The sequence below is a fragment of the Paralichthys olivaceus genome, chromosome 7, assembly GCF_024713975.1.
Source record: "Paralichthys olivaceus isolate ysfri-2021 chromosome 7, ASM2471397v2, whole genome shotgun sequence".
NCBI classification, from domain to species: Eukaryota; Metazoa; Chordata; class Actinopteri; order Pleuronectiformes; family Paralichthyidae; genus Paralichthys; species Paralichthys olivaceus.
Genome location: NC_091099.1, coordinates 909,744 through 935,991, shown reverse-complemented (window position 1 = coordinate 935,991; position 26,248 = coordinate 909,744). Strand labels below are relative to the sequence as shown.

Below are 26,248 nucleotides of genomic sequence, written 5' to 3'. Positions count from 1 at the left end.
GTTTTTTCTTTCTCCATTTGAAATGTCAGTTTTTATTAATCAGGGTTAAGTTAGTAGTCCTGGTTACATGGAGGCAGATTACATCCCTGTACACGCGTGTTGATAACTGAACCTCCACACACACACGAGCATCACAAGTGCAACTGCTGCGTGATCGTGATGTGACAGCGAGAGGTCGGATGTAAAATAATCTGATGTGTGTGTGTGTGTGTGTGAGAACCTTCCCAAAGAAAACACAACCAGACTTTCGGTCAAGCTCCGTGAAACAAGTGTAAACAAACTGAATCTATGAGTCGAGTTACATGTCAGCTCCAACAAGTGGAATAAATAGTGTTTAACAGTGTTCAACGTCTGTCAGGACCAAGACAGAAGCATCAATGCAGCAAAAGAAAAGGGCTCATGTTCACACAAAGTGGATTCTGGGAAACAGAGTGCAGGAGTTCATTTGAGCGACAAACTCCGTCTTTGTCGCTGGAAATAAAAAAAGAATCTCAGCTCTTGGTCCATTAGGCGGCGGTTCTGGAGCTTTCCAATGAAGACGCTCTGAACTGTCCTCAGAACTGTGATCTGAGAGAAGCTGGAGAGCTGCTGCTGAATGGACGCAGAGGCGAGACGTTAATCTCGAGAGAAACTAAAGGATTCTTTTTCAAGTTTTTTGGATTGAGGGAAAATGTTAATACTGAACAAAAAGCTCTAACGGCCGCTCGTGCAGACGTAACCACACGACAGCTACAGAGGGACGTGTAGGCAGCGACAATCAATTAATTAAACTCAAATAATAAAATAACAGGGCTCTTCACACAAAGAGATTTACATTAAGACACACACAATAAAAACACTTAGATGCACTCACACACTCGCATGCCTGGCAGGAGAACTAACTTCTTTTGTTTCTTCAAACGTCGTCATCCTTCAAAGTGCACGATGGCAAAATGTACAGTCCTTCAGTCAGAGATCGAAGCGGCTCAGAAAGGGACAAACTCAATGTGTTTAGATTCAAACTCGGCTTCTCTGTGTGTCACTGCAGGTTAGATGAAAAGTTCTTCCGATGTGCTGAAGCGGCTGTTTAGTGACCGAAAGACGTGGGTTCAATCGTCCGACTATCAACTCACCGAGGTTTTCTACTCTTACATTTGGTCGACGTCCTCCAGGGATTTAAGAAAATAAATAAGAGCCCAATGATCAGAAGTAAGAAATACACGACTTCTGTACCAGTCGTTTCTTTTAAATCCATGTGAGGCCGTGAACCGAGCGCTGAGCTGAGAGATGAAGATCTACAGGATGGTGCAGCAGTCGGGGGAGGGGGGAGCGGTTTGACCCTTCTGGTGGACTCGGGGGATGTGGGAGGAGCTCCGTCTCTCAGCCCTCCATCCCGAAGTCCTCTGTGAACTTCTTGACCTTCAACAGGTCTTCACTGTTGACGGTGGGACGAGTGGTGGACAGAGAGCGCAGCATGTCCGACTGCAACGGAGGAAGAGACGTCAATCGTAGTTTCAGTTTAAAAGATTTTCATGTTAGATCATCAAACACCACAAACACTTCTTCCTCCACTCGGGACGCTTGATAACGTTCAGTTTACAGACGTGGCGTTTCTTTATTGTTATCCTGAACATCTCACCATGCAGACTATGGGCTCCAGGAGCTTATCGCTAGGCACCTCCATCCAGGTCATCTCTACGGCGGCAGGGTCGCCAGGGGAACAAGGAGTCAGGAGGTCGTCCACCATCATCTGGTTGTTGCTTCGTGACGGACCTCGAACCTGCAGGAGCAAAAACATTAACCTGTGCACAGAAACACACGTGACATGAGGAACGTCTTTTCTTTCTCTGTGGTTTCTGATGACGTCACCTTTTTGAAGTGCGTGGCTGACTGGACCTTCCTGACTGGCTGCATGAGTGCGTCCCTGACGATGATGCTGATGTCGGCTCCAGAGTAGCCGTCTGTTTTGTGGGCGAGCTGCCGCAGGTCGGCCTCGCTCAGGCTGTGCGGCGTGTTGCCCAGATGAAGACGAAACATCTGCGACCGAGCCGGCTCCTCCGGCAGAGGGATGTAGATCCGCTTCTCAAACCTGCCACAGCGATCAGATGTTTAAATAGTAACGACGATAAGAACTTTTCCTGTGACCCCTGGAAAACAAACTCATTCAGACACATGGTGTATTAAAGTGACCTCTGACCTTCTGCGGATGGCAGCGTCTAAAACCCAGGGGATGTTGGTGGCTCCCAACACCAGGATGCCGTCGTTATTGTTTCCCACACCTACAGAACCAGAGAGCTTTAGTTTTGACCAAATTCCTGTTCCACTCACAGTCTTTTGTTTTATTTAAATGTATTGTATTATTTGATTCTGTTTATTCTGTGAATTTGATTCTTCACTGTTCAGTCGTCATGAGCTCACCCTGCATCTGGACCAAGAACTCTGTCTTTATGCGGCGGGCAGCCTCGCTCTCGTTCTCGTTCCTGGAGCCGCACAGCGAGTCCACCTCGTCGATGAAGATGATCGAGGGCTTGTGTTGGCGAGCCAAGTCAAACAGATTCTTCACCAGCCTGCGGGACAGAGGGAGGGACGGAAAAAATGAGACTGAAAGTCAGGAGACCACGGTCCACGTGGATGAAGAGTAAAACTAAACCCAGAGGAGATTCAGATGAAGATCAGAGATGAGCACGAGTAACTAAGCTTTTTCAAAACACATGAATTCTTTTCCTGATGATGGATCTTACAAACCACAGCAGAGAGTGACCTGCTGAGATGAAACTCTACAGTCCTCAGCCAGCCAAGTTCCTGTGCTTTTGTTAAACACTTTCTGGAGGTGAAAAGAATTTTTTTAATTCAGGCCTTGTCTACACTACAGCAGATATTTTCCGCTCTGTTTAAAAAGGAATCTCCGTCCATACAGGAAGACAAAAGCGAGTAGAAATGCTTAAACAAGCCTCCCGGGCCAGTAGGTGGCTGCAGAGTCTACATCAATCAAACACCAGAGAAGAACGCTGTGGTCCGAGTCAGACGTCTGTAAACGTCAGTAACGTGGTGAAGCTTAATTTAGCTGATGACTTGTAATTACACCAAGCCTTGTTTACCACACTTAGAGAAACATAGCCTCCTTTGTTGTCGTTGTTTCTGGTGCTCGCTCAAGTGGAAGTTCAGCTTTGAAAGATTAAGACTGAAAACATCTGATATAACAAACAAAGGACAGAAACACTGTCCCTCTTTACAACAGAGAACACGAGGACGGAACATACTTCTCACTCTCTCCCAGCCACTTGGACATGAGGTCTGAGGAGGAGACAGAGAAGAAGGTGGAGTTGTTGGCCTCCGTGGCCACGGCCTTGGCCAGGTATGACTTCCCCGTCCCCGGAGGACCGAACAGCAGGATGCCCCTCCATGGAGTCCGTTTGCCTGAGAACAGGGAGACCCACGTTAAGTAAAGTAATCACATTTCAATAACTGGCTAATTTTTCACTGTGACATAAACTCCGACAGATGTTTATGTTTTTACAATCATGGCTGGAAGTAGAGAAAACTGTAAAATGTCTCAGTGTGACACAGTCAGAATAACATAACTCATTCAAAAGGAATAAATAACAGTTGATCCTTCCAAGTGTCAATAATCTCCCACAGTACCTGTGAAGAGATGAGGGAATTTGATGGGCAGGATGACGGCTTCCTTCAGAGCTTCCTTGGCTCCCTCCAGTCCAGCCACATCGTTCCACCTGACGTTGGGCTTCTCCATGACGATAGCACCTGTACACACACACCAGGAACACGATGAAGCTCTCTACAATCTTCAAACACAGTTGGATAGTGGCAGACCTGCCTCTGACCTCACAACCTCACTGAGGCCTGAGGGCAGTGACTCTTATAGTTGATTATTGTAAAAGGTTTACTGAGGTTTATTGAGGGTGCAGACCAAGAGTCTGTTACTGGATTCTTTACTCCCCGGACTCGATCAGTCAACAATTCTAAGTTTACACTGTCCAGATACGTCACAGAATACCTTCATACCTCCGCCAGAGTCCAATTGCTTAATAAACCACAAGTAGGGTCAGCGATCTTTAGCAAACACACGCTGCTCAAAAAATACTGGACATCGCACAAAAAACCACATTATTACTTTCACACGAAGAAAGACTCGTGCACGTCCACTCACCCATCAGTTGCTCCTGCAGCTTCTTCTTCTCTGGGTTTTCTCCCTCGCTGTCACTGTCACTCCTACAATAAAAACACACACGAATAAGAACCTGGAAATACGGTTAAAGGACGAGTTTGAAGATGACATACTTGTCATTGCTCTGAGCCTCCTTCACGGGCTTCTTGCCCTGCTTGTCTTTATTCTTCAGGTAGTCTTTGAGTTTCTCGGCCCGGTCCAGGTACTGCATGCATTTTGCTCGTATGCTTTCCTTCGCCTTGTCGCTGTGAGCCTCATCTGTGGGACGGATCAAACACCAGACAGCAGCTTGAATAAAACCAACCAATGTAAGAGTCTATTTTATAATATTGTTTGATTCTCTTTCATTGAGTATAATTTGTCTTGTTGTTGGGCCTCTCGAACACTGGACGACAGCACATAGATCAACTAGGACCAAGAAGAGGAAGATGATCTAAACAACCTCATATTTGTGTTTTAATACCGAGGACTCATTTCTCTACTGCAGAGGATCCAAGGCTGAGTTGGAGGAAGGCAACGTCTCTTTGAGAGGAAAAAAACTATCTGCTTCCAGACCTGCACTGATCTATAATAATCTCCTGACACCTGGAGGAGCTGGAAGTGAGAACGCAAAAGTTCTCCAGAGTTTCTCCTGCCAGCCTCCTGGTAAAACTCTGGATAACGTCCAAACCAGCCCTTGTTAGAACACAGCAGGAGAACCTCCAGAGAATTCCGCAGACGTGTTGATGAAGTTTCTAACTAAAACCAAACTTAAGAATATAAATATCTTTGGATGAAAAGGAGGAGCCATACATGTAGAAGAAGCTGATGCAGGCGTCAACTTAACAAGACGCAAAGATTCCAGAGGTTCTGGTCATAAGGGTCGACACCGGTGTCGATGTGATCTCTGCAGCAGTATTTATATTTTACATCCTGCCTCTACATGCTGCTCCTGAACGCTCTGGAGGGTTCTGTGTTATTGTCTGTCCAGAGAAACCTCCTGCTGGGTTACTCATACGTAAAAGGCAAACTCCAGAGAAAGTCCAAACCCAATTCTGTGGACATTCTCTGGAATTTACGTCTGGAGATGTTTCCTAACTTTCCTGGAGAAGTAAACTTGTCAAACAGAGACGCTCGTAAAGACTAGAGGTGTGTGGTCGCTGTGACGTGTGGGGATTATGATTCTCTTTTGTGCAGAGAGCTCAGATTTGTGTAGCGCTCGTCAGCCTGGTCTCCCTGACGCAGCCAGGACTCAGACATCATCCGTCTCCAGAGAACCTTCCCTCTCCACCCTGCAGGATGACCCCCACAGTCCGAGCTGCAGGAGGGTGTGACAGGCGGTGTGGTGCTCACACTTGATGGCGTGGAGGAAATACTCCACCGCGTGCTGGTACAGGCGCAGGGCCTCCTCATAGTTCTTCGCTTTGTCTTCTTCTGTGGCTTTGGTCACAAGATCGATCGCTTTCTGCAACAGATGCGGGGAAATGAGTGAGGACAGAGGGAAGACGGGTGGTGGGTGGAGACAAATACAGACAGGGGGGTGTCCACACGTTAGCTTCAACCCAAACAAAGCACCGGTCACACATGGTCCTGAGGAGCCCTGTGGGTTTACACGTACAATCACAGAGACGTAATAACACCGATGACTCGTAGAACACAGTGTCTGTGGTGTCCGCTTGTTAGCTGAAGCCGCAGCGCTGCTAACAGGCTGACACCGTTACAAACAGCCTCCAGCATCGGGTGAGCTAACTCACGAGCCTCCGCAGGAGCCATCTGCACCGGGACCTCCCTGTGGAGTCGGCGCGGTGCCCGCGGTGCTAATGTCGGCTTCCATGAGAACAGAACACTGCGCCGCTGCTGTGCTAACGATGCTAGCGGGCGAAAGAGCTCACATCAGCCGGAGCATGCTAACGGCTAGCCAGCTAACACGGACCTGCAGTGTTGACGTTGTCATTTCATCTCCCAGTTCCGCGGAGTCCAGATGTGCGTGCTCCAGATGTGAGTCCTCCAGATGTGGATGAAGACACGCCCCTGTTAGCAGCTCCGTGTTGCTGTGAGGCGAGAGGCTGACATGACAACACAGGCTAACGATGCTAACGATGCTAACGAGTGACAGCGCTGCGCCGACCAGACCAAAACACTGCGGCTAACACTGAGCTAACTTCCGGTGTGGACTTCCAAAATACGACAGCCGATTAAATATTAAAATGAAATTTCATTTTTGATTGAAAATTAAAAACCAAATACTGTATTTTAAATATACTGCATATACACTCATACATGTACACACACATATATATATATATATATATATAGGTTTACATATAGCAACATATAAAAACACATTTAAGTATTTTGTATTATTTTATCTGCTGTCTTTTAATTTGAAATGTTATTGCATTAATTCTTGTCCATGATGTCTTGTTGTTTTTATATTTCATTCATATTCTTTTTCTCAAATCTCCCTCAGGACCGAAAAAGTATTTCTGATCCAGTTTTCAGATTCTGCAGCTGCTGTCATCCAGTGCCACGTTGTTTCAAACCCACAACAAAATGAATCAGCTAATTATTTTCTAATCATCACAAACACACACACAAACACACAAACACACTCAACTATAATTCATAACAGTTTTATTGGTGGGTATTTACACTGAGGTTATTACATTGCTATCATACATTTTATACTGTAACTTGGAAGGAAGTCTAGAATACTTTGCATATTACAGGTGGTTGCAGCAGCATTTTATCCTATTGTGACTTTTCCATTTAATGATTGTGTTGGACGCAAGCTGCCACAGATTGTTTTTAACCTTTGGTTCAGAAAAACCCTCTTTGAAGCTTTGCTTTGCATAGACAGGATAGCCACCAAGTCAGGAATACAGAGGCAGGAGGATACAAAAGAATCAGGAGGAGGAGGTTTACATTCACGGGTAGGAAAGGGCTTCGACCGATTAGTGCGTCAAGCTCAAAGAGGGACGGCCTGTAGCTTCCTGAAGTCTGACTCACTTCAGACAATCAGATGTGTGCAGCAGGTGAGAAACAGGAATAATATGACATGAAAAGTGAAGTAAAGAAAGAAGTAGGATGATGGAATACAACACTTCACTGTTGCAGTAAGAAAACTTCATTTCAGGCCAAATAAAACTCAAACCCTCAAACCTTCTGCATGTGTGTTTCATAAGAAGTGAATCTGCTTCTCTTTCATCGCAGCCACTGATTAATCGCAGGCTGGACAAAGCTAAATATAGCTCTATGAACTATATGGTTACACATTTCTTGCTTAATAAACAAGCAAAAAAGTTAAATGAAAAAACCCAAGTTGTTAAACCCTCATGTGGACATCAGGGTCCAAAACACGATTGTTTCTCATCTGAGGACAGAAGAGTCGACCGGAGGTTTATTTTAACAACATGTATCTCACTGTACGTTCATCGACATCATTTTACAACCAGCTCTTAATTCTAGTTTCAATGTTGTCAAATGTTAATTTTGTTGTTACTCTCACAAGTGCCCAACGTTTTTATTGTGATTAACGTGCACATTTAAAATGATTCATCGTTCTGCGGCACCTCATCCTTTGCTTCCTTTGTTTTCTATTCACAAACTTACTCACATATAGAATACGATGAAATCTCAGAGCTCCGTTTTTTAAATTGGTCCCTTGATGCAGAAAATCTAATGGAATTAATTATTTCTCATGGTAATAAAACATAAGCAGCAGGTTTATTTCAGCAAAGGGAAACGTAAGTCTGTTATCTGAGGTGAATGTTTGACATGTTTTCTGCTTTTCTTTCAGAGATGTAAATCGGAAACAAGAATACGACGACAGCGCAGAAATAAAACCTGTTGACTTGTCCTCGGCCGGAGAAGCCGTGCTGTAAAATGGTAACAAGAGACGAGTCATCTGAAGGACAGAAGAATGAGACGGAGGTGACGTGCGCTCATCTCAGATTCAACATCAGGAAGTCGTGCTATCGTGAGATTTACGCAGATGACATAAAAACAAAGTCATGTTATATAAACTCTAAGAGTAATACTGTCGCCCGTGCATGAAAAGCTTGAAATTCTCTTATTGTAAGAAATAAAAGGAATGAAACTCAGAGCGTCTCTGACTACAAGTGGAAAGGCACAGTCGGCGATCCTGATTACAACAGTAGTTTGAGATAATGTGCTAAGAGGTGAGTCTGTCAGACAGCAGGCACGCTATCAAGCCAACACACACGCACACAGACAGACACACAATCTCTGCTCATGTAACTGCATTCTGACTCTAAAACATCGCACAAAAACACAGGTATACGTCAAACAGAGCCCAAAGTACATCAGAAGGCTGTCGTGGAATGAAAGGCAAAGAGTAGAAAACAGGGAGCGTTCACCAAACTGTGCTTGTCTGTGTATTCATTGTCTAAAAACAGATTCTTCCCTTCCTTAATATTCTGAGCAACACTTTGCTGGAAGTGTCACGGGTGACGTCGTCTCTCACGTCACAGCGTGTCGTGTGTTTCTTTTCAAAAATAATGTTGATGTAATTTATCACGTTATAACGTGAGATTTTTTTATACTGCGCCTGTGTTTTGTGGATTGTAACTGACTTGCAGCAAAGTGCCGCCTCCCGTTCTCGCAGGAGGTCAAGGAGAAGCTGGAGGAGAAGGCACATTTTTGAGACAATCAACAATGCAACTCCTGGGTTGAACCTTCCCTGCAGCGCCACCTCAGGCCAAACCGCAGCTGTGAGTGGAGAAACTGGAAAATATAAGACGTTAACACCCCTCCTCCCTTCTTTATCAGCATCTCCCGGGCGTCTCAGGGCCTCCCCGCTCTCCCTGGGCCGACCTCTCAGCCACGCTGCCGTCGCCGGTCGCTTCACGTCAGCAGGCCCATGCGAGTGAGCTTGGCCGACAGGAAGGAGTGGAGGACGAACACCACGGGCTTTGGACCAGAGTGAAGGTCAAACACCTGGAGGGCGGAAGGGAGGAGGAAAGGGTGAGGCAGGAAGAGAGCAAGGACAGAAGGAACCAGCAAAGGTTTCAAAAAGATTATTGTTAGTTCAGATAATCTTTATTTCTATTGACGGGATCTGATTCTATTTGCTTCTCAGTTCATTTATTTTATGACGTCACCTCTGGATCAAAACCATAAAGACTCTTTCACACGTAACTGATCCAGTTTGTTTCTGGTCGGAGCCTGAAAAGGTGAAAAGTCACGTGTGTAACTCACCATTTCTCCCTCTGGACCCCCAAAGTCAAGGTAAAGGTTGCGTATTCCATCGTCAGCAGACATTTTAAGCTTCTCGTAGGGGTATCTGTACAGCACGGCACCACCCGACGGGTCGACCGGCTCCCTCATCACGGTGAAGCCCTTCTCGTAGTGCAGCGTCAGCCGAACGTCCTGTCGGTTCAACGTGCAGCCTGGAAGAAGAGGGTCAGAGGAAAAAGAAGTTCAGGTTCAACGCCCACTTTACTGCTGATGCCGAAATAAATAAATGTCTGATTGGGATTTTGTGAACTTCCTTTATTAACAAAATCCCCTCCAGTGACAGAAGGTGTCTCTTACTAATTATATTGAGAACAATAATAATAACTTCCTCAGATCCACCGGAGGCTCCGGTTGTTTTGTATGAATATCCCGTCTGGTGCAGCTTTAACCGTGAGGTCATTTGATCCGAAAGCATTTGTGCATCACTGTAACCTGAATGGCCCGAATGTTCCTGCACAACTGTGTGTTTGTGTAGCTGCAGGACGGGAGGGGGGGGGGGGGGCAGAGTTCCAGAGCCGCTCCAGCAGCCAACGATTGTTCTGTGGAAACATTCTCCTCTGATTTTCCTACAGAGCTGCTTCTGCTGGTGAAACCGTCAAGAGCTTCCTGTCCCTGTCACAGTTTTCTGATCTGTGTGTAAAACTTTTTAAACTGTGTTTAAATAAACTGCGTAAAAGTAAAAAGTCGATTTACAGGATTTAATTTGTAAACAATAGTTTTGTCTATAAAAAAAGACAAATCCTCTGGTTGATGTTCCGACCAGCAGATGGACGATGTGTCGGGAAAGATAAAGATCATTCGCACCAGATGGCAGCATCTGTATCCGGGATATTCTGGCTTCACTTTAGGATCGTGGCAGGAAGTGGAGACGTGTGGTCTTTATTCACAAAGCACACTCTCAGTTTATGAAACAAGACCTGAACCAGTGTTTCCCAGTAATAACCTGGAGGAGCTCACTGTCGTCCGATTCATTTCATAATGATCCAAAGTTCTTTCTTCACACTTCTGCCCACTCACCGATAGAGACTTCTTTGATGAGCTCGGCGGCGGCGTGCGCTCCCTGCACGAGCGCTCGCGTCCACGAAGAGAGATCCCAGTGGGTCTCCACTCGGAAGATGTGGGACTCGATGCCCCGCCCCGTGCCCGTCCGAGTGGCGAACACCAGGTCTGCGCCCTGGGCGGGAGACTCCCGCGTACTGCCAGAATGAACCAGTCTGAAGAGAGAGAGAGAGAGAGAGAGAGAGAGAGAGAGAGAGAGAGAGAGGTATGAACATACAGGAACTCTGATGTCAGATGGGTGGAGTGACGGTTTCACATCGAGGAACATTTTTGTTCTCAGTTCTCTCGTAGGATTTTATTTTGAATCCTTCAACCCTGATGACGACGCGTCGATGTTCCTCAAACTGTTTGTGGATCAGTCCAGAGATTTTATTCTACCTGGCGGCTGCTGTTCTCCACTTACGGAGCTTCAAATAAATAATAAATTAAATTAAATTATTTGTTTCATGTGTTCGTTTGAATTGGACGCTGTGTATCTCGGTAGATCACTGAAAAACAAATCATGACATCACCAACATGGTTAATGAAAAAGGAAATGATGACTAATAATGTATTTTCTTTGGTACGTGGTGTTTCGTGTTCTGATCTCACAACCTCTGAAAAATCAGGAAGTATTTTGTTTGGGGAACTGAATCTGAAATTTAAAGCTTTTCAAACTTTTCTACTTCTATTTTTTATTTCTTTTTATTTCTTTTTTATTGGTTGGAGTTTGGAGGAAAACATCAAAATATCGAGGGTCAATCTTTTTCTTTCACATGTTGTGACTGAAGATCTGACAAAGTAATAACATTAAAAAAAGATAAAGATACTCTGCATTAGTCCTTTTTGACTGAATAGGATGAACTGAGTGTTCTTCATCTTTTTTTAGTGGTTCCCCAAAGTTCCCCAACGAAAATAACTCTTCGTGGTTGCAGTTTCATTTGTCACATTTGTGAAGATTTCCTACAACTTCCACTTTTTCTTTTAAACGTAGAAACTCATATACACACACACGTGTGGGTGAAACTACTGAACTGGCCCTCGAACAGAAACTGAACAGATAAAAACAGTTATGTGAAGGAAGCAGAGCGTGAGCTGATTGTTCACCTGGTGGCTAACAGTGGGTGTGTGAGCAGAGGCATGGACCAAGACTCTCTGTTCCACGGCACCGACTCAAACAGCAGGATGTCCTTCTCCGTCAGAGCCATGACCACCGGTCGATACTGCTGCCGTCCGCCCTCCAGCTGCACCTGAAGGAGAAAGTCAGGAGGAGGCGTCACACATCCGGTCTCCCCGACCAGGAGCCTTTTAAAAATGGTGCATGTCTATATATATTATTATTTCAATGTAAAACTACGACGGTGCTCGGAGAAGGCATCGCATGTTCAGGAAAGTAGAAACAGATCTATCCATGGATCATTCTCTTTATCCTTATTCTTGGCTCGACCCTTCACATGAAAACCACTTCAGTAGTTTTTGAGAAATCGTGCCGACAACAGAGATGAAAACATAATCTTCTCTGCGGAGGTGAAAAGTCTCCATTTCTCCATCAGGGTACGTTCACAGAGTCTGGGTCACATCTCTGATGCTTCCAGTTTTACCACTGTTATTTAGTCTGATGCAGTTTCATCAGTGAGAACATTGATTTCAAGTACAAAACAAAAAAACACCCTCAGAGTCGGACCTGAAGTCAAGACAGCACTGTGTGTGTGTGTGTGTGTGTGTGTGTGTGTGTGTGTGTGTGTGTGTGCAGGTGGGCTCCACAGGAAACAGAGCAACGGAAACTACCACTGTGTGTGTTTCCTGTCTGAGCCCGGTCAAGACAAACTGAACCACGCATCCATACGTTGAGTGAAAACGTCTCCAAAGTGAGAAGACAAGTCCTGGTTTTAAACGTGGGACAGAAGCTGACTGAAGGAGACACACTGTCCTGCAGAGACGTCCGTCTGTGTGTCTGAGGTTGGATGTTAATCGCTCCTGAGAGAAACGTGGTTCAATGACTGTGTATGTTTATAAGAACTGTTTTCACATTCTACCATTTAAGCACATTAATAAACATTACAGTGGAATTATTTTATATTTTGGACAAAGAGAATGAACTTTGTCACCGGTGACCTACTGTCACTTTAAATGAAGAGTTCCACATTTCACTCCCTGTTGTTAGTATGTGTGTCTGTAATGTCGTGTTCTCTTGTGCTGTGTTGAAACTTCAGAATTATTCCTCGTCATCAGTGACTCGTCCTCAAACACTTCTACAATATGCTGTCACACCAGAGCCACGGCAGGAAGTCCCCCGAACAGGTTCCAGCAATCAGCCGGCTGTGACTCACACACACACGAAACAAGGAGACGCGTGTTCGTTCACGAGTTTGTTTTACGTTCCGACGCTTGTGTTTGTGCTCAGTTAGCTCAGGATTAGCATCGAGCATAATTCTTCTCATTAATATAAGATGGTGGAAATGAAAGCTCCGCACAAGTGAGGACAAAACGTCTCCTTCAAGGCCGTGGAGGTAAAGCGAGTCGTCCACTGATCAGTGGGTCAGTGGTTCAATCCCCGACCCCTCGACTGTCCGGGGGCATGATACTGAACCCTGAAAAGTCCATGAAGACGTGTGTGTGTGTGTGTGTGTGTGTGTGTGCAGCCTCTGTTGTTTTCTATCTGACACGGTTCAAACAAAGGGGAGTTACCTGCTCAGCCAACCACCCGATGTGTTTGAGGTGGGGGTGTGTGGAGGTGGAGGACGAGGCCCCCAGGTAGGCGTTGATGTGAGCCAGGGTCTGTGGCAGCAGGGCGGCGATGTTGGTGTGGATGGCGGTGAACCAGGAGTTGGCGGAGGGGCCGTCTTTGCAGCGCAGCACCACCGTGTGCTGGCCGTCGGGGGAGTGGAGCTCCAGGAGTCTGAGGTGAGGCGGCGAGGAGATTTATTTATTTAGTTATCAGCAGATTGAGGACCGGACAAAATAATGTGAACACCTCAGAGGGAAACAACCAGGAGAGAATCAGATGAACAATGTTTATAACGAGATCTAGTTCTGATGTCACATCATGACGTCCTGCTCACACTCTGTTTCACGTGTTCCTCAGATTAAATAGATAGATAATATAAGATAATAGATAATATAAGATAATAGATAATATAAATAGATGCTCGTTTATTCAAGAACAATCTTTTAATGCTCATTGTCTCCCAGAGCAAACATTCCAATCTAATGAACAGAGGTTGGACCACACACACACACACACACACACACACACACCTTAGCTCCCACACACTCAGCTATTTCTCTCAACCACAAACACGGAGGAGTCTCGTGTCAGACCTGTTCTCCAGATCTGGCATCGTGAGGTTCCTGCTGATGAAGCACATCCTCAGGCTGATGACCTTTCTGTCTTTGGACGAGGAGGAGCCGCTGTGTTTGGGCGACCCTGAGTCCTCGCTGCCGCTGTAGCTGGGCGACTGCGGCCGGACGCCGTCCCACGGCAGGTCGGCCACCAAGGACGGCTTCTTGAAGAGCGGAGAAACCTCACGGATGTATTTCACTAGAGAGGAAGAGAGAAGAGGATGAATGTCACAGTAATCCACTGATCAGGAGGTCGGTGGTTTGATCCCCAACGTTCGAAGGTTGAGAGCACCGTGTATTTATAAATGCAGCCGTTACCATTTCCATACACAAAGTACAAAGTGCTGCAGAGCAAAGAAACAACTGCATAAAATACTAAAAGCTACACAACAGAAAACACATGGAATAATAATGGCAATAATATTAATTATAGAGATAAAAGAACCATAAGAATCTTGCACCCCTGGTAAATTGAAGAATATGGCTTCCAAAAAATATAAAATGATTTAAAAATGTAAAGATTTGAAAGAAGACACTGCTTCAGACTCCAGAGTCTCCGAGGCCTGATGACAAACACTGTTACACACACACACGTCATGTGAAGCAGGTTCAGCTTTAGAGACTTACGACAAAGAATCAAACAGAAAAAAACAAATCATTCCCTAAAAGTCAAGATAATTCTCAGAATCTGTTTCATCAATGATCCTCCTCCTCTTCAGTCAAACAGCGGATGATTCTTCTGGTCGTAATTTATCGTACGTGTGTTTGGCTACAGCAGCCGACAGGCGGAGACGGCTGTTCAGTGTCTGAGGCCTGAAGCGAGCAGTGTGTGGACAGTTTGACCAGCTGTGGGACTCAATAATACCCCATCACTCAGGATATATGGTGCGATCGGCTGTGAACGAAGACATGAGGAAACACTCTCGATGTTTTCTGGAAGAAGTCAGAATCTCATCTGCGTTTAAACTCAGCCGTGGGCCCGGGCAGGGTTAGACTTTGTAAACACAGTGGAGAGAGAGGCTGAGTGTTTGTCTGAGCCGAAGTTTCAAACAAACCTAATTACAGATACGGTATATTTTACAAAAGAAAAGGACGCTGATCATATTCCAGCCAAGACGTCGGAGAGTGTGAACAGTTCCTGCTTATCGTCCAGGAGGTCCCACAAGGACACAAAGGTCCCGTGTGTGACATCATCTAAGAAAACAGAGTGGACTTGGCCGTGCAGCTGTGTGTTTGGCAGATGTTTGTTAAAGAATGAGCTCTGCTCCGATGTGGTGGATCCACTTTCCAAATTTGGTCCTGAGGCCTCGTACACGTCCCGGCCTCACTGGCACACACACACTCTTTTATCTTCTCTTGTACATGACATGTCCATTTCTCTCTCTTTGTGTGTGTGTGTCTGTCTGTGTGTGTGTGTGTGTGTGTGTGAGTGTGTGTGTGTGTGTGTGTGTCTGTGTGTGTCTGTGTGTGTCTTGGATCATTGGGTCGTTTCGCTCTTTATGAAACTTGAGACAAGAATCAAGAAGTGAGGAGATATTAGGTCCATGAAAGTGTGTGTGTGTGCGTGTGTGCGTGTGTGTGCATGAAAAAAATATGATGCAAGTCTAAAGTAATGTGCTCGGGCACGACTCTGAAATGATCTCAGAGAGAGAGAGGTGCAGGTTTAATGACTGAGCCGTATATGCACAGTGCACGGAGCTGCAGCGTGCACGCCGGCCTGTGTGTACATCACGTTGTGTGTGAGTCACAGTGAAGCGTGGGGCCGGTGGTAATCCTGAGGCCACAAGTTAAGAAATTGATCCCCATCTCCCCGGGCCTCCTCCTCACAACCACAGTGCCCACACCAACAAGGTCTGGGATCATTTCTGCAAACTTAAGTGAGAGTGAGAGCGTCGGTGAATCCTTGTGTTTGTGTGTGTGTGTGTGTGTGTGTGTGTGTGTGTGTGTGTGTGTGTGCGTGCGTGGGTGAGAGAGGACGCCAACACTGCAAAGCTCTTTCAGAACTAATAATCAGCAGAGATGTTCAGCTGAGACATTTTCCATCCACAGACTCGGAGGCAGCGAGGGTTGAACAGGCTGCTGGTGTGGACGTCAGCTTGAACTGATGATGAGGTTGAAGTGAAGAACTGAGGCTGCAGGGATCCGTTCATCTTCACAGCAACGGTACAGTTCACAGACTCAAGTTGGAATTATTAAGATCTCTCCCCAAAAAATCCACATCGCTCGAGCTCCTCCTTCACTCCAGTGGTGGATCGAGGATTTCTCTGAATCAGGGGCCATAAAGGGGCCACAATTTACACAGGGGGGGGCCAATGATATGTCCACCATCCACGAGCAATGTCTGATTCAGTAACGTGCACGAGTCCGTCCTTGTTTACAGTGAGCTCTACAGCTTCAAGACACACGCTGAATATATTTTGTTCAAGCTCATTGTTTACAATAAAGAAAGATCAGAAAATAAAAAACTTCAGCTCACGGTCACGTAGACAATGAGGCAGAACCACAACTCTCTTCCTGGTCGTTTCTAACTTAGAACCAAGTTTCTGCTCGGCTCGCTCCAGCTCTCGATCACCACGAGACGAAGCTCGTCCAGTTTCAACTTCAGTTACAGAAGCAGAGAGAAAACCAACACGTGAACAGTGAAACTGTGCAGAAAGCACAAGCCTGCTCCATAATCACCAGGAGAAGACTGTGCACTGCGTCCTCTGGTTCAGGAATGATCTCTGGGCTGAGGACAGGTCACCTGACTGCTTCTCTTGTGTCTGATTGGATGAAGACGAGTAGACAAGCCAGCCGCCAGATGAAAACCTGCTCCAGTGCATTCAGAGCTTTTATTCTAAAGATAAATAAAATGCTGTCATACCTGAACCACCACACTTCAGTCAGTAAACTAAGACGAGTGACGAGTAGACATATTGTTTGTCGTATCTCCGTCAAACCAACTAAACAAGCTCCGAACCTCTGCTATGTTATTCAAATTCAAAACAACTTTATTTGTCTCCAGAGAGAAATTCAAGGGCACAAAGAGCAACACAAGAAAAAGACTAGAAAGAAAAACAACAATGACATCAGTGCAATGTCCACGGACAGTTCCAAATATTAGAGCAGCTTACCAAGTGATCGGAGTTCTTTGTGGTAATACAGATGTAAATTATGTACAATTAAAGTGAATAAGAATATATGTACAGGATCAGGCAGCATCGTATGAATATATATATATATATATATATATATATATATATATATATATATATATATTTATTTTAAACCATTCCCTCTTGTTCTCTGACTCTATAATTCTTATTTATTGAGTTTTTCTTGCCATGTCGCTCAGATTTTGTGGTCAGATATCTTCACAGCTTTGGTTGTGAGGAGCCTCTGAGGCATGAGGCTCATGAATGCTGTGTTGTGTAACGTGTTGGCTCGGTGGACCGGTGGGCATCTGCTTCTATTCATCTTCATCTGTTCTGTCTGAATTAAAAAGGCCGGGCGCCGCTTCGGTCTGTGATGTATCCTCACAAATCAAAGCCATTGTCATGGGATGTAGATTCTTTTCACAGCTGAGATGCAGCAAAAGCACAACGGACAGATGAATCCATTGTTACCTCGTCATTACTGCCGTCGCCACGTTGGCTGAGATTAAAACTCAATGTGTTTGACAGATTGTTTCAGAGGAAACGCTTTAAATCTGAGGATTCGTGACAATAAGGTGAAGTGACGCGCCTGACTTTGTCATTTTAGGGAGTGACTGAAGGAATGTTAAGTTTCTAATCACTTGCGCTGGGTGTTGGTGTTAAGAGTTAAAGTGTAGAGCTCAGGTGAGTCAGGGGTGTGGACAGACAGAAACCAAGCCTCGGCTGCTCTTCTCTGTTTCACTTTCTGTTTGTGCCCGTGTGAGCGAGTGCAGAGGAGACGAGATGAAGAAGCCCCTCGATCAAACACAGAGACACACCAGATAAACGCTCGGTGCACCGGTGCAACCGAGGAGAACACTTTGAGTCGCACTTCACAGATTTCTGCTCGCACTCTGAGATACAACAAGTTGTACTTTAAAAAAACATAAACCAGTTTCAATCTGAATTTTCAAGGAAAAAAACGGATGTGAATCGACCCGAGCTTGTAAAAATATGGATTTTATTTCATCTTCGTTCACCGACAGTGACATTTGGACTTTTCCTTCTGTCCTATGTCACAGTTTCTTCTGCCAGAACCAGTAACTCTGACAGAAGACGTGTCCTCTCTCCGTCCCTCCAGACAGATCTAGATGTCTGTGTGTCTCTGGTTCGGTGCCGTTAGATGAACTCATTAGCTCTTCTGTGTATAATTAGGCCTGTCCACAGCGGACCAGCCGCTCATTGCGTCAGTATGTGAGCTCACACTATTTTCTTCTCCTCCGTGCACGTCTACATTAACGTGTGCAGATCAGATTCCCCCGAGACGCAGAGCGACGCCCCACGAGACCAGCTCATCTGCTTCCCTTCATACCTCGCTGGGTAGAGGACGGACAGAGGGAGAAGAGGACAATATTCAGAGGAGGAGGAGGAGCGCAAAAGGCAGAAGAGTCTGACTTGACATATTTGGTTGTGGCCGTAGTTTCGCCACAAAGCGTCGTAAAGCTACACACACATCTTGTAGTGAGGCCGAAATAACAAAATAATAGCTCACAGAGGAGAAAGCCAGACCCTCTGAATTTTCCCCTAAAACTGCCCAGAAATTCCCCCCGTGGTTTGGCCCACTCCTCTCTCTCATGCCTCTCTTATTCTCCATACCTCTCTCGACCCCCCCCCCCCTTCCATCCCTCCTTCTCCATCTCTTTCTCTGCAGTCTTTCATTCCTCCCCCCTTTCTCGCCGCCCCCCCCCCTCACTCCCTCTGTCTCTTTCCTCTGTGTTCCTGCAGCTCTCCTGAAGTTCCACCTCCCCACCTCTGTTCTTTCCTTCTTAATCCTGTTTCGCTCGCTTTTCCTGCTCCTTCCCTCAAAAATCTGTTTCTGCCAGAAACATAATGAGAACAATGTGTCACAACACAGCTCCAGTGGAGAGGTTTGTGTGTGTGTGTGTGTGTGTGGGGGTGAGCATTTCTCCGGCAGGTCAATTTGTCATACAATACTATTTTATTTTACAAATCACTCTTTATTATTTATGAGCTGATGTTTAAATTGAAAATCGTGTATAGAAAGTTAAAGCCAGCTGTTATTGACTTGTTCGTTTCTCAGGTTTAAACAAGTCAACGTTACTTTATGGTTGAAGCTGAAACGATCCACAGGAAAGGAATAAGTGATTATTTTGATAAAAAAGTCACTTTACAGGGTTCAGATGTCAAATATTCTCTGGTTCCAGCTGCAGAAATGTAAATATCTGCTGGTTTTCTCAGGCTACATCCTCACTACTACGCTTTCGTTTGCTTTGAGTTCTGTAACAATGACGTAGACACTCACACTGACTGACTGGATCCTATCACAGAGATGATTTCCCACCTGAATAAATAGAACCTAGACTCATACCTCCAGCTTTTAATATTTAAATTCACTGGATCCAGATATTTGATTGTGCACCACATCAGTGAGTGAACTGTTTGATGAGTCAGGTGAACTCTTTGTTTTTGTGTGTTTCTGTCCGTCTGTCCCACGACAACACAGCGACACCATGTGACAACGGTTTATTTGGGCAACAACACGACGCATCATGTCGACGCTGCTGCTTTAATATCTCTGGTTTCCGTTGCAGGGATTGTTGCATGTCAGCGAGCCGGGCTGCTTTATAGTTATGATGGATTTACATCAGCGTGAGAAGGTCACTTGATTTGTCAGGAACTAATACACAAGCTAAGCCACATTTGGCTATTTTTTACAATAAAAGGCTTTTCAATTTATTTTGCATTTAAAAAAATCACTTTACAAGAGAATCACATCCATGAACCTGATGGTCCAGATGTTCATTTACTGCTGCGTTACGCTCTGTGTGTTTCAGGCTCGTCTCTTTAATAAGCTGCTGCTCAAACTGTAACAGAGCTGAAATATTTCTAATAAAAACTATTCAGATATCCCACAATTCACAGCAACCTGAGGCTTTACAAACTTTACAAACAAATGATGATTCTGTGTCAACAAATCCTTCATATATTTGATTCTGTCAAGAGGCAACATGTGATCTCTCAAACTATTTTCAGACGTGAATATCTAGACGACCTGACGCACCCTTTTCAAATATAAACGCCTACATGCAGTATAATCCCATACTATAATCCCACACTTGGGGGCAGCTGTGGCTCAAGAGATAGAGTGGGTCGTCCACTAATCAAATGGCCTGTGGTTCAATCCCCGGCTCCTCAAGTCTGGACAAGAGCGTTCACAGACGAGGTACCGAACCCCACGTCGTGTGGATGGAGGAGGAGGAGATGTTCCTGAAATGTTCTGGAGGTTCTGTTAAAAAGAAGTCGACTTACTTTAAGGGACAAACACACATATAACAGGTTTGCTCATGACCCCCCCCCCCCCCCCCGGTGGTGGCTCAGCAGAAGACGCTGGGTGTTGGTGGAGACTTAACAAACTGAGTCTAATGAGTCACTTACACAAATACAAAGTCAAACCTCCTACGTGACACGATGGTGTGACTAAGGTATTTCTTTCCTCTATTTATTCAAGAGTGTAAACTTCAAACAACCCAAGCTTAAATTTGCTCTGTGACCGTTCGCTTCCACTCAGATATTTTGTCGCATGCAATCAGATTTTCTTGCGCTCCAGCGTCATCTCTTCTCCTAAAGCTGCTTCTGTGCACACGTGAAACTTCTGCTCATCTGTCTGTTACAGTCCACAACCCACAGAATGCCAGGTGTAGTGCTGACAAATGAAACTGTCCCACCCTCGTCGTGGTTATTTGAACTTATTCTTGAGCCCCGTGTGGGAGTACATGAAAGTGAAAGCGCAGGAAAACCATCGAACTTACAACGTATCGGAGCGCAAGCACAAAGTCTGAGCACAAGCAGAGCAAATCTAAGCAGAAGCAGCTGCAGGGTTCTGATTGAAAATCTGAAGTGCTGGTCTCCAACTGAAAGACCATAGAGGCAACTTCCAATATTGGTATCAGCAAACACGCCAAACATATTTTAAAATGTCTGTGATATTCCAGAGGTTCACTTGTGATTATCCTGACCACTGGAAACCTGCAGTTACACATCCACAGCAGTTCATACTGAGACCGAGCCGACGGATCTCACCCCCGCGAGAGACACCAACGAACCCAGTCACAGGACGGTCGGCTGGTTTTGGCCCGAAGAACAAAAGAGAGGACGTGTTGTTCGTCAGGACTGTGCTCGTCTCATCAATAGTCTGTGTCTGGTATGTGGCGTCTTTAGTCCTCTAATTACAGACTGACCCACGGAGACACCGCTGACAAACTGCATCATATGGAGACATGGGACGTGGTACCTGTCTGTCAGCTGGAGGGGGGAGGGGAGTTTAACCTGCAGTCTGTCGTGTCTGGGTTATTTTTGTTTAATGGGGCAGTCAAAGAGGAGCTCATTCATTCATGGCTAACGACTCGGAGAGTGAAACCACACTCGTAAATTAACGAACTGACGAGATCCATCAAGATGACGACACAGTTTTCAGATCTCTGACGCTGAGGGAGCTTTGTTCTCTGTGAGTTCATCACCATGAGCCACAACCGTCACCTGATCAGATCATCAGCAGTGATAGTGATCAGTCATCTGGTTTCTCTTCACAGACGGATCAGCCTCAACCATCAGTCAACTTTTTCAAACCAATTTAATGATCTAGTGCAAATGGTTCCTGACAAGATTATCTCATCTCAGATAAACACAAGTAAGATTGAATCATCCTGAAATCAGATTTTATGACATTTGTGGTTTCAAACGTCATCGAGACAAAAACAAATGATTGAGACCAGTGGGTTGATTCAAGATTCAATAAAGTTGGATATTTAGAGCCATGAGCCGAAAAGCTCGATTTTAAAACAAGTCTTGACTCTTTTATTACAACCATCACATTCTCAGATGTGTTTCTTTACTCTTCCGTCCCTCACGCAGCTCCAGCAGTAAAAACCACAGAGAGTTTTCAGTGGAGCTGCACGAGTCGTGGAGCTGCCACCGTTGACCTTTGCCCTAAATACGCACATGGAAGCGGAGGTCAGGAATGTGGGGCACCCGAGCTAATTGTGAGAATATCTGGGGGTTTGTGTATCGTGTACATGGCACAGCGGTCTGGAAACTCAAGTCTCACTCTGACTGATCTCCACTTCTTTCTCGGGGCGGCGGGAGTCAAGCAGAGACGGAGCGGGGAACAGGGAGGAAGAGCCGGTCCACAAACAACGACGCTCGCAGTCTGTCAAACTGACAAACAGTGACAAGCAGCTGATACATTCCTCCGAACACTAATGTCTGGACTGAGAAGGAGGAGGAGGAGGAGGAGGAGGAGGAGGAGGAGGCAGCACGTCCTCCTGTCCGAGCCCGAGGGACGAAGGAGAAGTTTTTGGCTACACTCGACAAGCAGATTGGAAAAGAATCTCATTTCCCTCTTTAACAACTGCTCCTCCTCTGTGTTAGTCTGTGCAGCTTGTGCATGTTTGGTCTCGTCAGAAATCTCCATCGACTCCCTGGAAACACAAAAGCTGAAGATGTTGGATCAGGTCTTATTAGACAGCATTTTCACACCGAGCCTAATCGGCTCAGTCAGTGTCTTTAAGAGTCACTCACATTCTCCCCTGGTTTATTTTAACAGGCCTCAATTCGACCGGAGTTGAAATGTGTCACACATCGATTAGCTCCTTCAAATTGTGCTCGTCAGTATTCACCCAGTGATCATTCCAAACCATTAAACGCAGCATTTAGCCGTTCCCGGCCTGAAGTTTCCAAACCCCGAGGGCTCTGTGGCCTCGCTCCCTCCCGTTCGCTCTTTTTCCACTTTTGTAAAGATTGAAAAGTTCAACATCAGCGCGGTTTAGTACCGGAACTCATCTCCATGGAGCTCAGCTCGGTCCCATAATGAGGCGGCATCTCCTGACCGACACGTTTCTGTGGTTACCGCCTGTTACCTCCGTGTGCAGCATGAAAACTTTGTGAGAAGTAACAACAGAAGTTTTGTCTGTTTTTGGTCTGACATGTAGGAAGTACATGTACTTCCAAAGAACCGTATCACAACGTTTTGTCCAGTCACTGTTGTAAAAGTGTGTGTTTGTAATGTTGTGTTCTCTTGTCCTGTGTTGATCAGAATTATTCCTCGTCGTTACTGAGTCGTCCTCAAACTCTTCTACAATGTTCTGTCACTTCTGACGTTAAAAAACTGTGTGTTCATTCTACCTGGTTTATCTGCACGGAACATTTAGTGTGTGTCAGTGTTTTTATAAAACGAAACCAAATTTGTTTCATCAAAGTTCTCGTTTGAATGATTTACTCCGCTGCTGTTATTTTTCATTTTGTTAAACAATCGACAAACTTCAGACCCAAGTTCACGACTTTTCAAAATAAAAGCTCTGAAATTCTACTCAGGTTAAAGCCTTGTAGGAAAGAATACAAATGGCCAAACAGGAAGTGATTCTGTGAATGTTGCTGCAGTGGCCGAGGTCAGACTGTCTGTCAGTCTGTCATGTTGGAATAAAAAAACAAATCTAACCATCAAAATGATCTGACAACGATTTTGACAAAGTCACCGACCACTGCTGTAGTTTATCTGAGGACCTAGAAGAGGACATGTCCACAGACTGAAGACACCCTGCTCCGTCGATAAGATGAAAAGTTTCACATGTGGACAAACAGACGCTGGTGGAATTAGTAGAAGGATAAATAGTATTGATATTATTCATTTTAGATAATATGATAGAAATAATACGGTAAGAGACGCTGATCCTTTGTATTCGTTCTCGTGCATTTCATCTCAGCAAGTTTGAGTTTAACTCAACTTCCTTCATATTGTTCGTGTTCCTCTGCTGTTTACAGCCTTGATGCACTTCTGCTTTAATCGTTCTCACTTTACTGTACGAACACGTGGATCGTTCCCTCGTCTTCCTCTTCCTCACAGTCGTTCAGAGACACATGTCTTCCTCTTCCTCACAGTGACCTCTGCTCCTCAGCATCACACAGTGACTGAAAACACACGTGTGAGTCTCACTGAGACCACAACTGAGTTACCTTCCTGTTTACAACAATCACAGACTGTTCACACAATAAAGGTCTCTTCTTCCTGCTGGTTCTGTATCAGTGCATGTAGTGAGACACTGTGTGTGTGTGTGTGTGTGAGTGTGTGAGTGTGTGTGTGTGTGTGTGTGTGTGTGTGTGTGTGTGAGAGATGTTCATCTTGTGGTTCTTTATTTAAAAAGCAGCTTGTTCTGAATGTGAATATATTTAGTTAAACTTTTACAGAACGACTCTATCTTCGTGTCTTTGCTTTGTTTTTATTCTTGTATAGTTTTTATTGGAGTCTCTTGCATCAGCTCGTCTCATTGTGAGTCTGTGTTGAGGTTGAATTATCATTAACTTCTGGTGTCAACATGTGAGTTTAGTTTAAAGAATAAAAACCTGATGTGGGACCATTCGTGTTTTCTCTCACTCCCCAAACATCCACGTGCAAAGAGCCGGAGCTCAGAGACGTGCACCCGGACCTCAGCAGCCTAATCTCGGGCCTTAAATCCCCGCTGTCGCGTTGGCCAACTCACCCTCCAGCGTCACCTCTTTCCCCGCCTTCTTCAGCGCCTGCACCGCCAGGTCGTGCGTCGCCTCCCGGAGGTCGTTCCCGTTCACCGACAGGATCGCGTCCCCCACCCGGAGAGCCCGGCTCTGGTCGGCGGCCAGCCCCGGGAAGATCTTGGAGATGAGGATGGGCATCCGGTTCTCTCGCCCCCCCTTGATACTGATCCCCAGCCCGCCAGACTCCTGTTTGACAACCCGGACCTTCCGCACCGCCTCCGAGGAACCGTCCAGACTAACGGGGAAGTCTCCCTGCCTCGACCCGAAGCTGGACCCGGGACTGCCGTAGCTGGAGCCGGGACTTCCAAAGTTAGAGTTTGTGCCGTTATTCGGGTACTTCCCGGGGCTGTAGTTTCCGTCGTGTTGACCCCGACTGACACCCCCTCGTCCTGGGCTGGAGCTTCGCCCCCGGCTCCCGGAGTTCTGGCTCTGGAGTTGGTCCGGACCGCGGCCAGAGTTCCCCGGACTCGTCCCCGGGTCGTTTCCGTTGGAGATCCCATTCCGCAGGCCCGCGGAGGAGTTGTCCCAGTGGTTCCCCCCCGGTCCGGACACCTCCGCCTCGGCCGTCAGAGTCAGCGTCTCCCGGGTGAGCTCGGCGGACACTCGGATCCAACGGTCCCGGAGCAGAAGGTCCAGTTGACCGTTCTTGTCCGCTCGGGTCCAGACCGCCATTCCCCTCCCGCGGTTAGTGCGCTGCTCGGAGGCGGGTTCACTCTGAACTCAGCCGCTGCTCGGTCCCTGGTTCAGGGAGAGACACGGAGCCACTGGCCCGCATCGACACACCCACTACACGGGCCCGAGGGGGAGAGAGAGAGGGGAGGAGGGAGGAGGAGAGGGGGAGGAGGAGAGAGGGAGGGAGGAGGAGAGAGGGAGGAGGAGAAGAGTGGGAGGGAGGAGGAGAGGGGGAGGGAGAGAGAGAGGGGAGGGAGGGAGGAGGAGGAGGAGGAGGGAGGGGAGGGAGAGGAGGAGGGAGGGAGAGAGAGGAGGGAGGGGAGGAGGAGGAGAAGAGAGAGAGAGAGAGAGGAGAAGAGAGGGAGGAGAAGAGAGAGAGAGAGGGGAGGGAGGAGAAGAGTGGGAGGGAGGAGGAGAGGGGCAGGGAGAGAGAGGAGGAGAAGAGAGAGAGGAGAAGAGAGGAGGAGAAGAGAGAGAGGAGAAGAGAGGAGGAGAAGAGAGGGAGGAGAAGAGAGGAGGAGACTAAAGGAAAGGAAGAAGAGGAGAGGCAGAGAACGAGAGATGGAAAGAAGAAGAAGAGTGAGGGGGGGAGAAGGAAAAGAATAGGAGAGAGGGGGGACTGGAGGAGGAGAAGAAGAGGGAGAGAGAGAGGAGAAGAGGGAGAGTTTGTTGTTGTTCACTTCTCCTGTAAAAAGAACCAGAACTAAATAAGACAACATCCGGTCAGACCTTTCAAAATAAAGCCACAGATTTTCTGAGCAGGTTTTGAAAATGTTGGATAAAAATCAGATGTTTATCAAAACTGTACATTTCTTCACTAAATTCACTTCTTTTATTAATCTGGAAAACATTCGTTTTAATTGAATTCATTTTAATTAATTGTAATAGGAAAACAATCCAGAAAAAAACATATGTAATAAAGGGTATGAGAGTAAAACAATAAAAACACAAATACATATAATTCAAGTAAAAAGCCTGAATGTCATTAAAAGAAATAATACATGGACATATTCTCTTTGATCACGTGTGCATTACAAAATAAGAGGTTAAAGAAACACAATTTAAAGTTTCAGGACCTGAAGAATTCAAATGTTCA

At 45.9% G+C, this 26,248-nt stretch overlaps 2 protein-coding genes across 2 annotated transcripts; both read right to left on the bottom strand.

Annotated features, from left to right (window-relative positions):
* Nucleotide 1: 1 nt before the first annotated feature.
* vps4a (vacuolar protein sorting 4 homolog A) lies at nucleotides 2–6,683 on the bottom strand. The gene is made up of 11 exons (XM_020106202.2): nucleotides 6,078–6,683; nucleotides 5,498–5,609; nucleotides 4,279–4,423; nucleotides 4,148–4,209; nucleotides 3,622–3,741; nucleotides 3,240–3,396; nucleotides 2,398–2,546; nucleotides 2,177–2,258; nucleotides 1,849–2,068; nucleotides 1,619–1,759; nucleotides 2–1,461 (listed from the first exon to the last, which is right to left on the bottom strand). The coding sequence occupies exons 1-11, from the start codon at nucleotides 6,096–6,098 to the stop codon at nucleotides 1,360–1,362; spliced, it is 1,311 nt and encodes a 436-aa protein (XP_019961761.1). The 5' UTR covers nucleotides 6,099–6,683; the 3' UTR covers nucleotides 2–1,359.
* A 78-nt stretch (nucleotides 6,684–6,761) lies between these two features.
* On the bottom strand, nucleotides 6,762–25,453 carry sntb2 (syntrophin, beta 2). Its single transcript, XM_069528947.1, has 7 exons — nucleotides 24,450–25,453; nucleotides 13,763–13,982; nucleotides 13,130–13,340; nucleotides 11,549–11,691; nucleotides 10,421–10,617; nucleotides 9,365–9,555; nucleotides 6,762–9,103 (listed from the first exon to the last, which is right to left on the bottom strand). The coding sequence occupies exons 1-7, from the start codon at nucleotides 25,150–25,152 to the stop codon at nucleotides 9,011–9,013; spliced, it is 1,758 nt and encodes a 585-aa protein (XP_069385048.1). The 5' UTR covers nucleotides 25,153–25,453; the 3' UTR covers nucleotides 6,762–9,010.
* Between the last annotated feature and the right edge of the window lie 795 nt (nucleotides 25,454–26,248).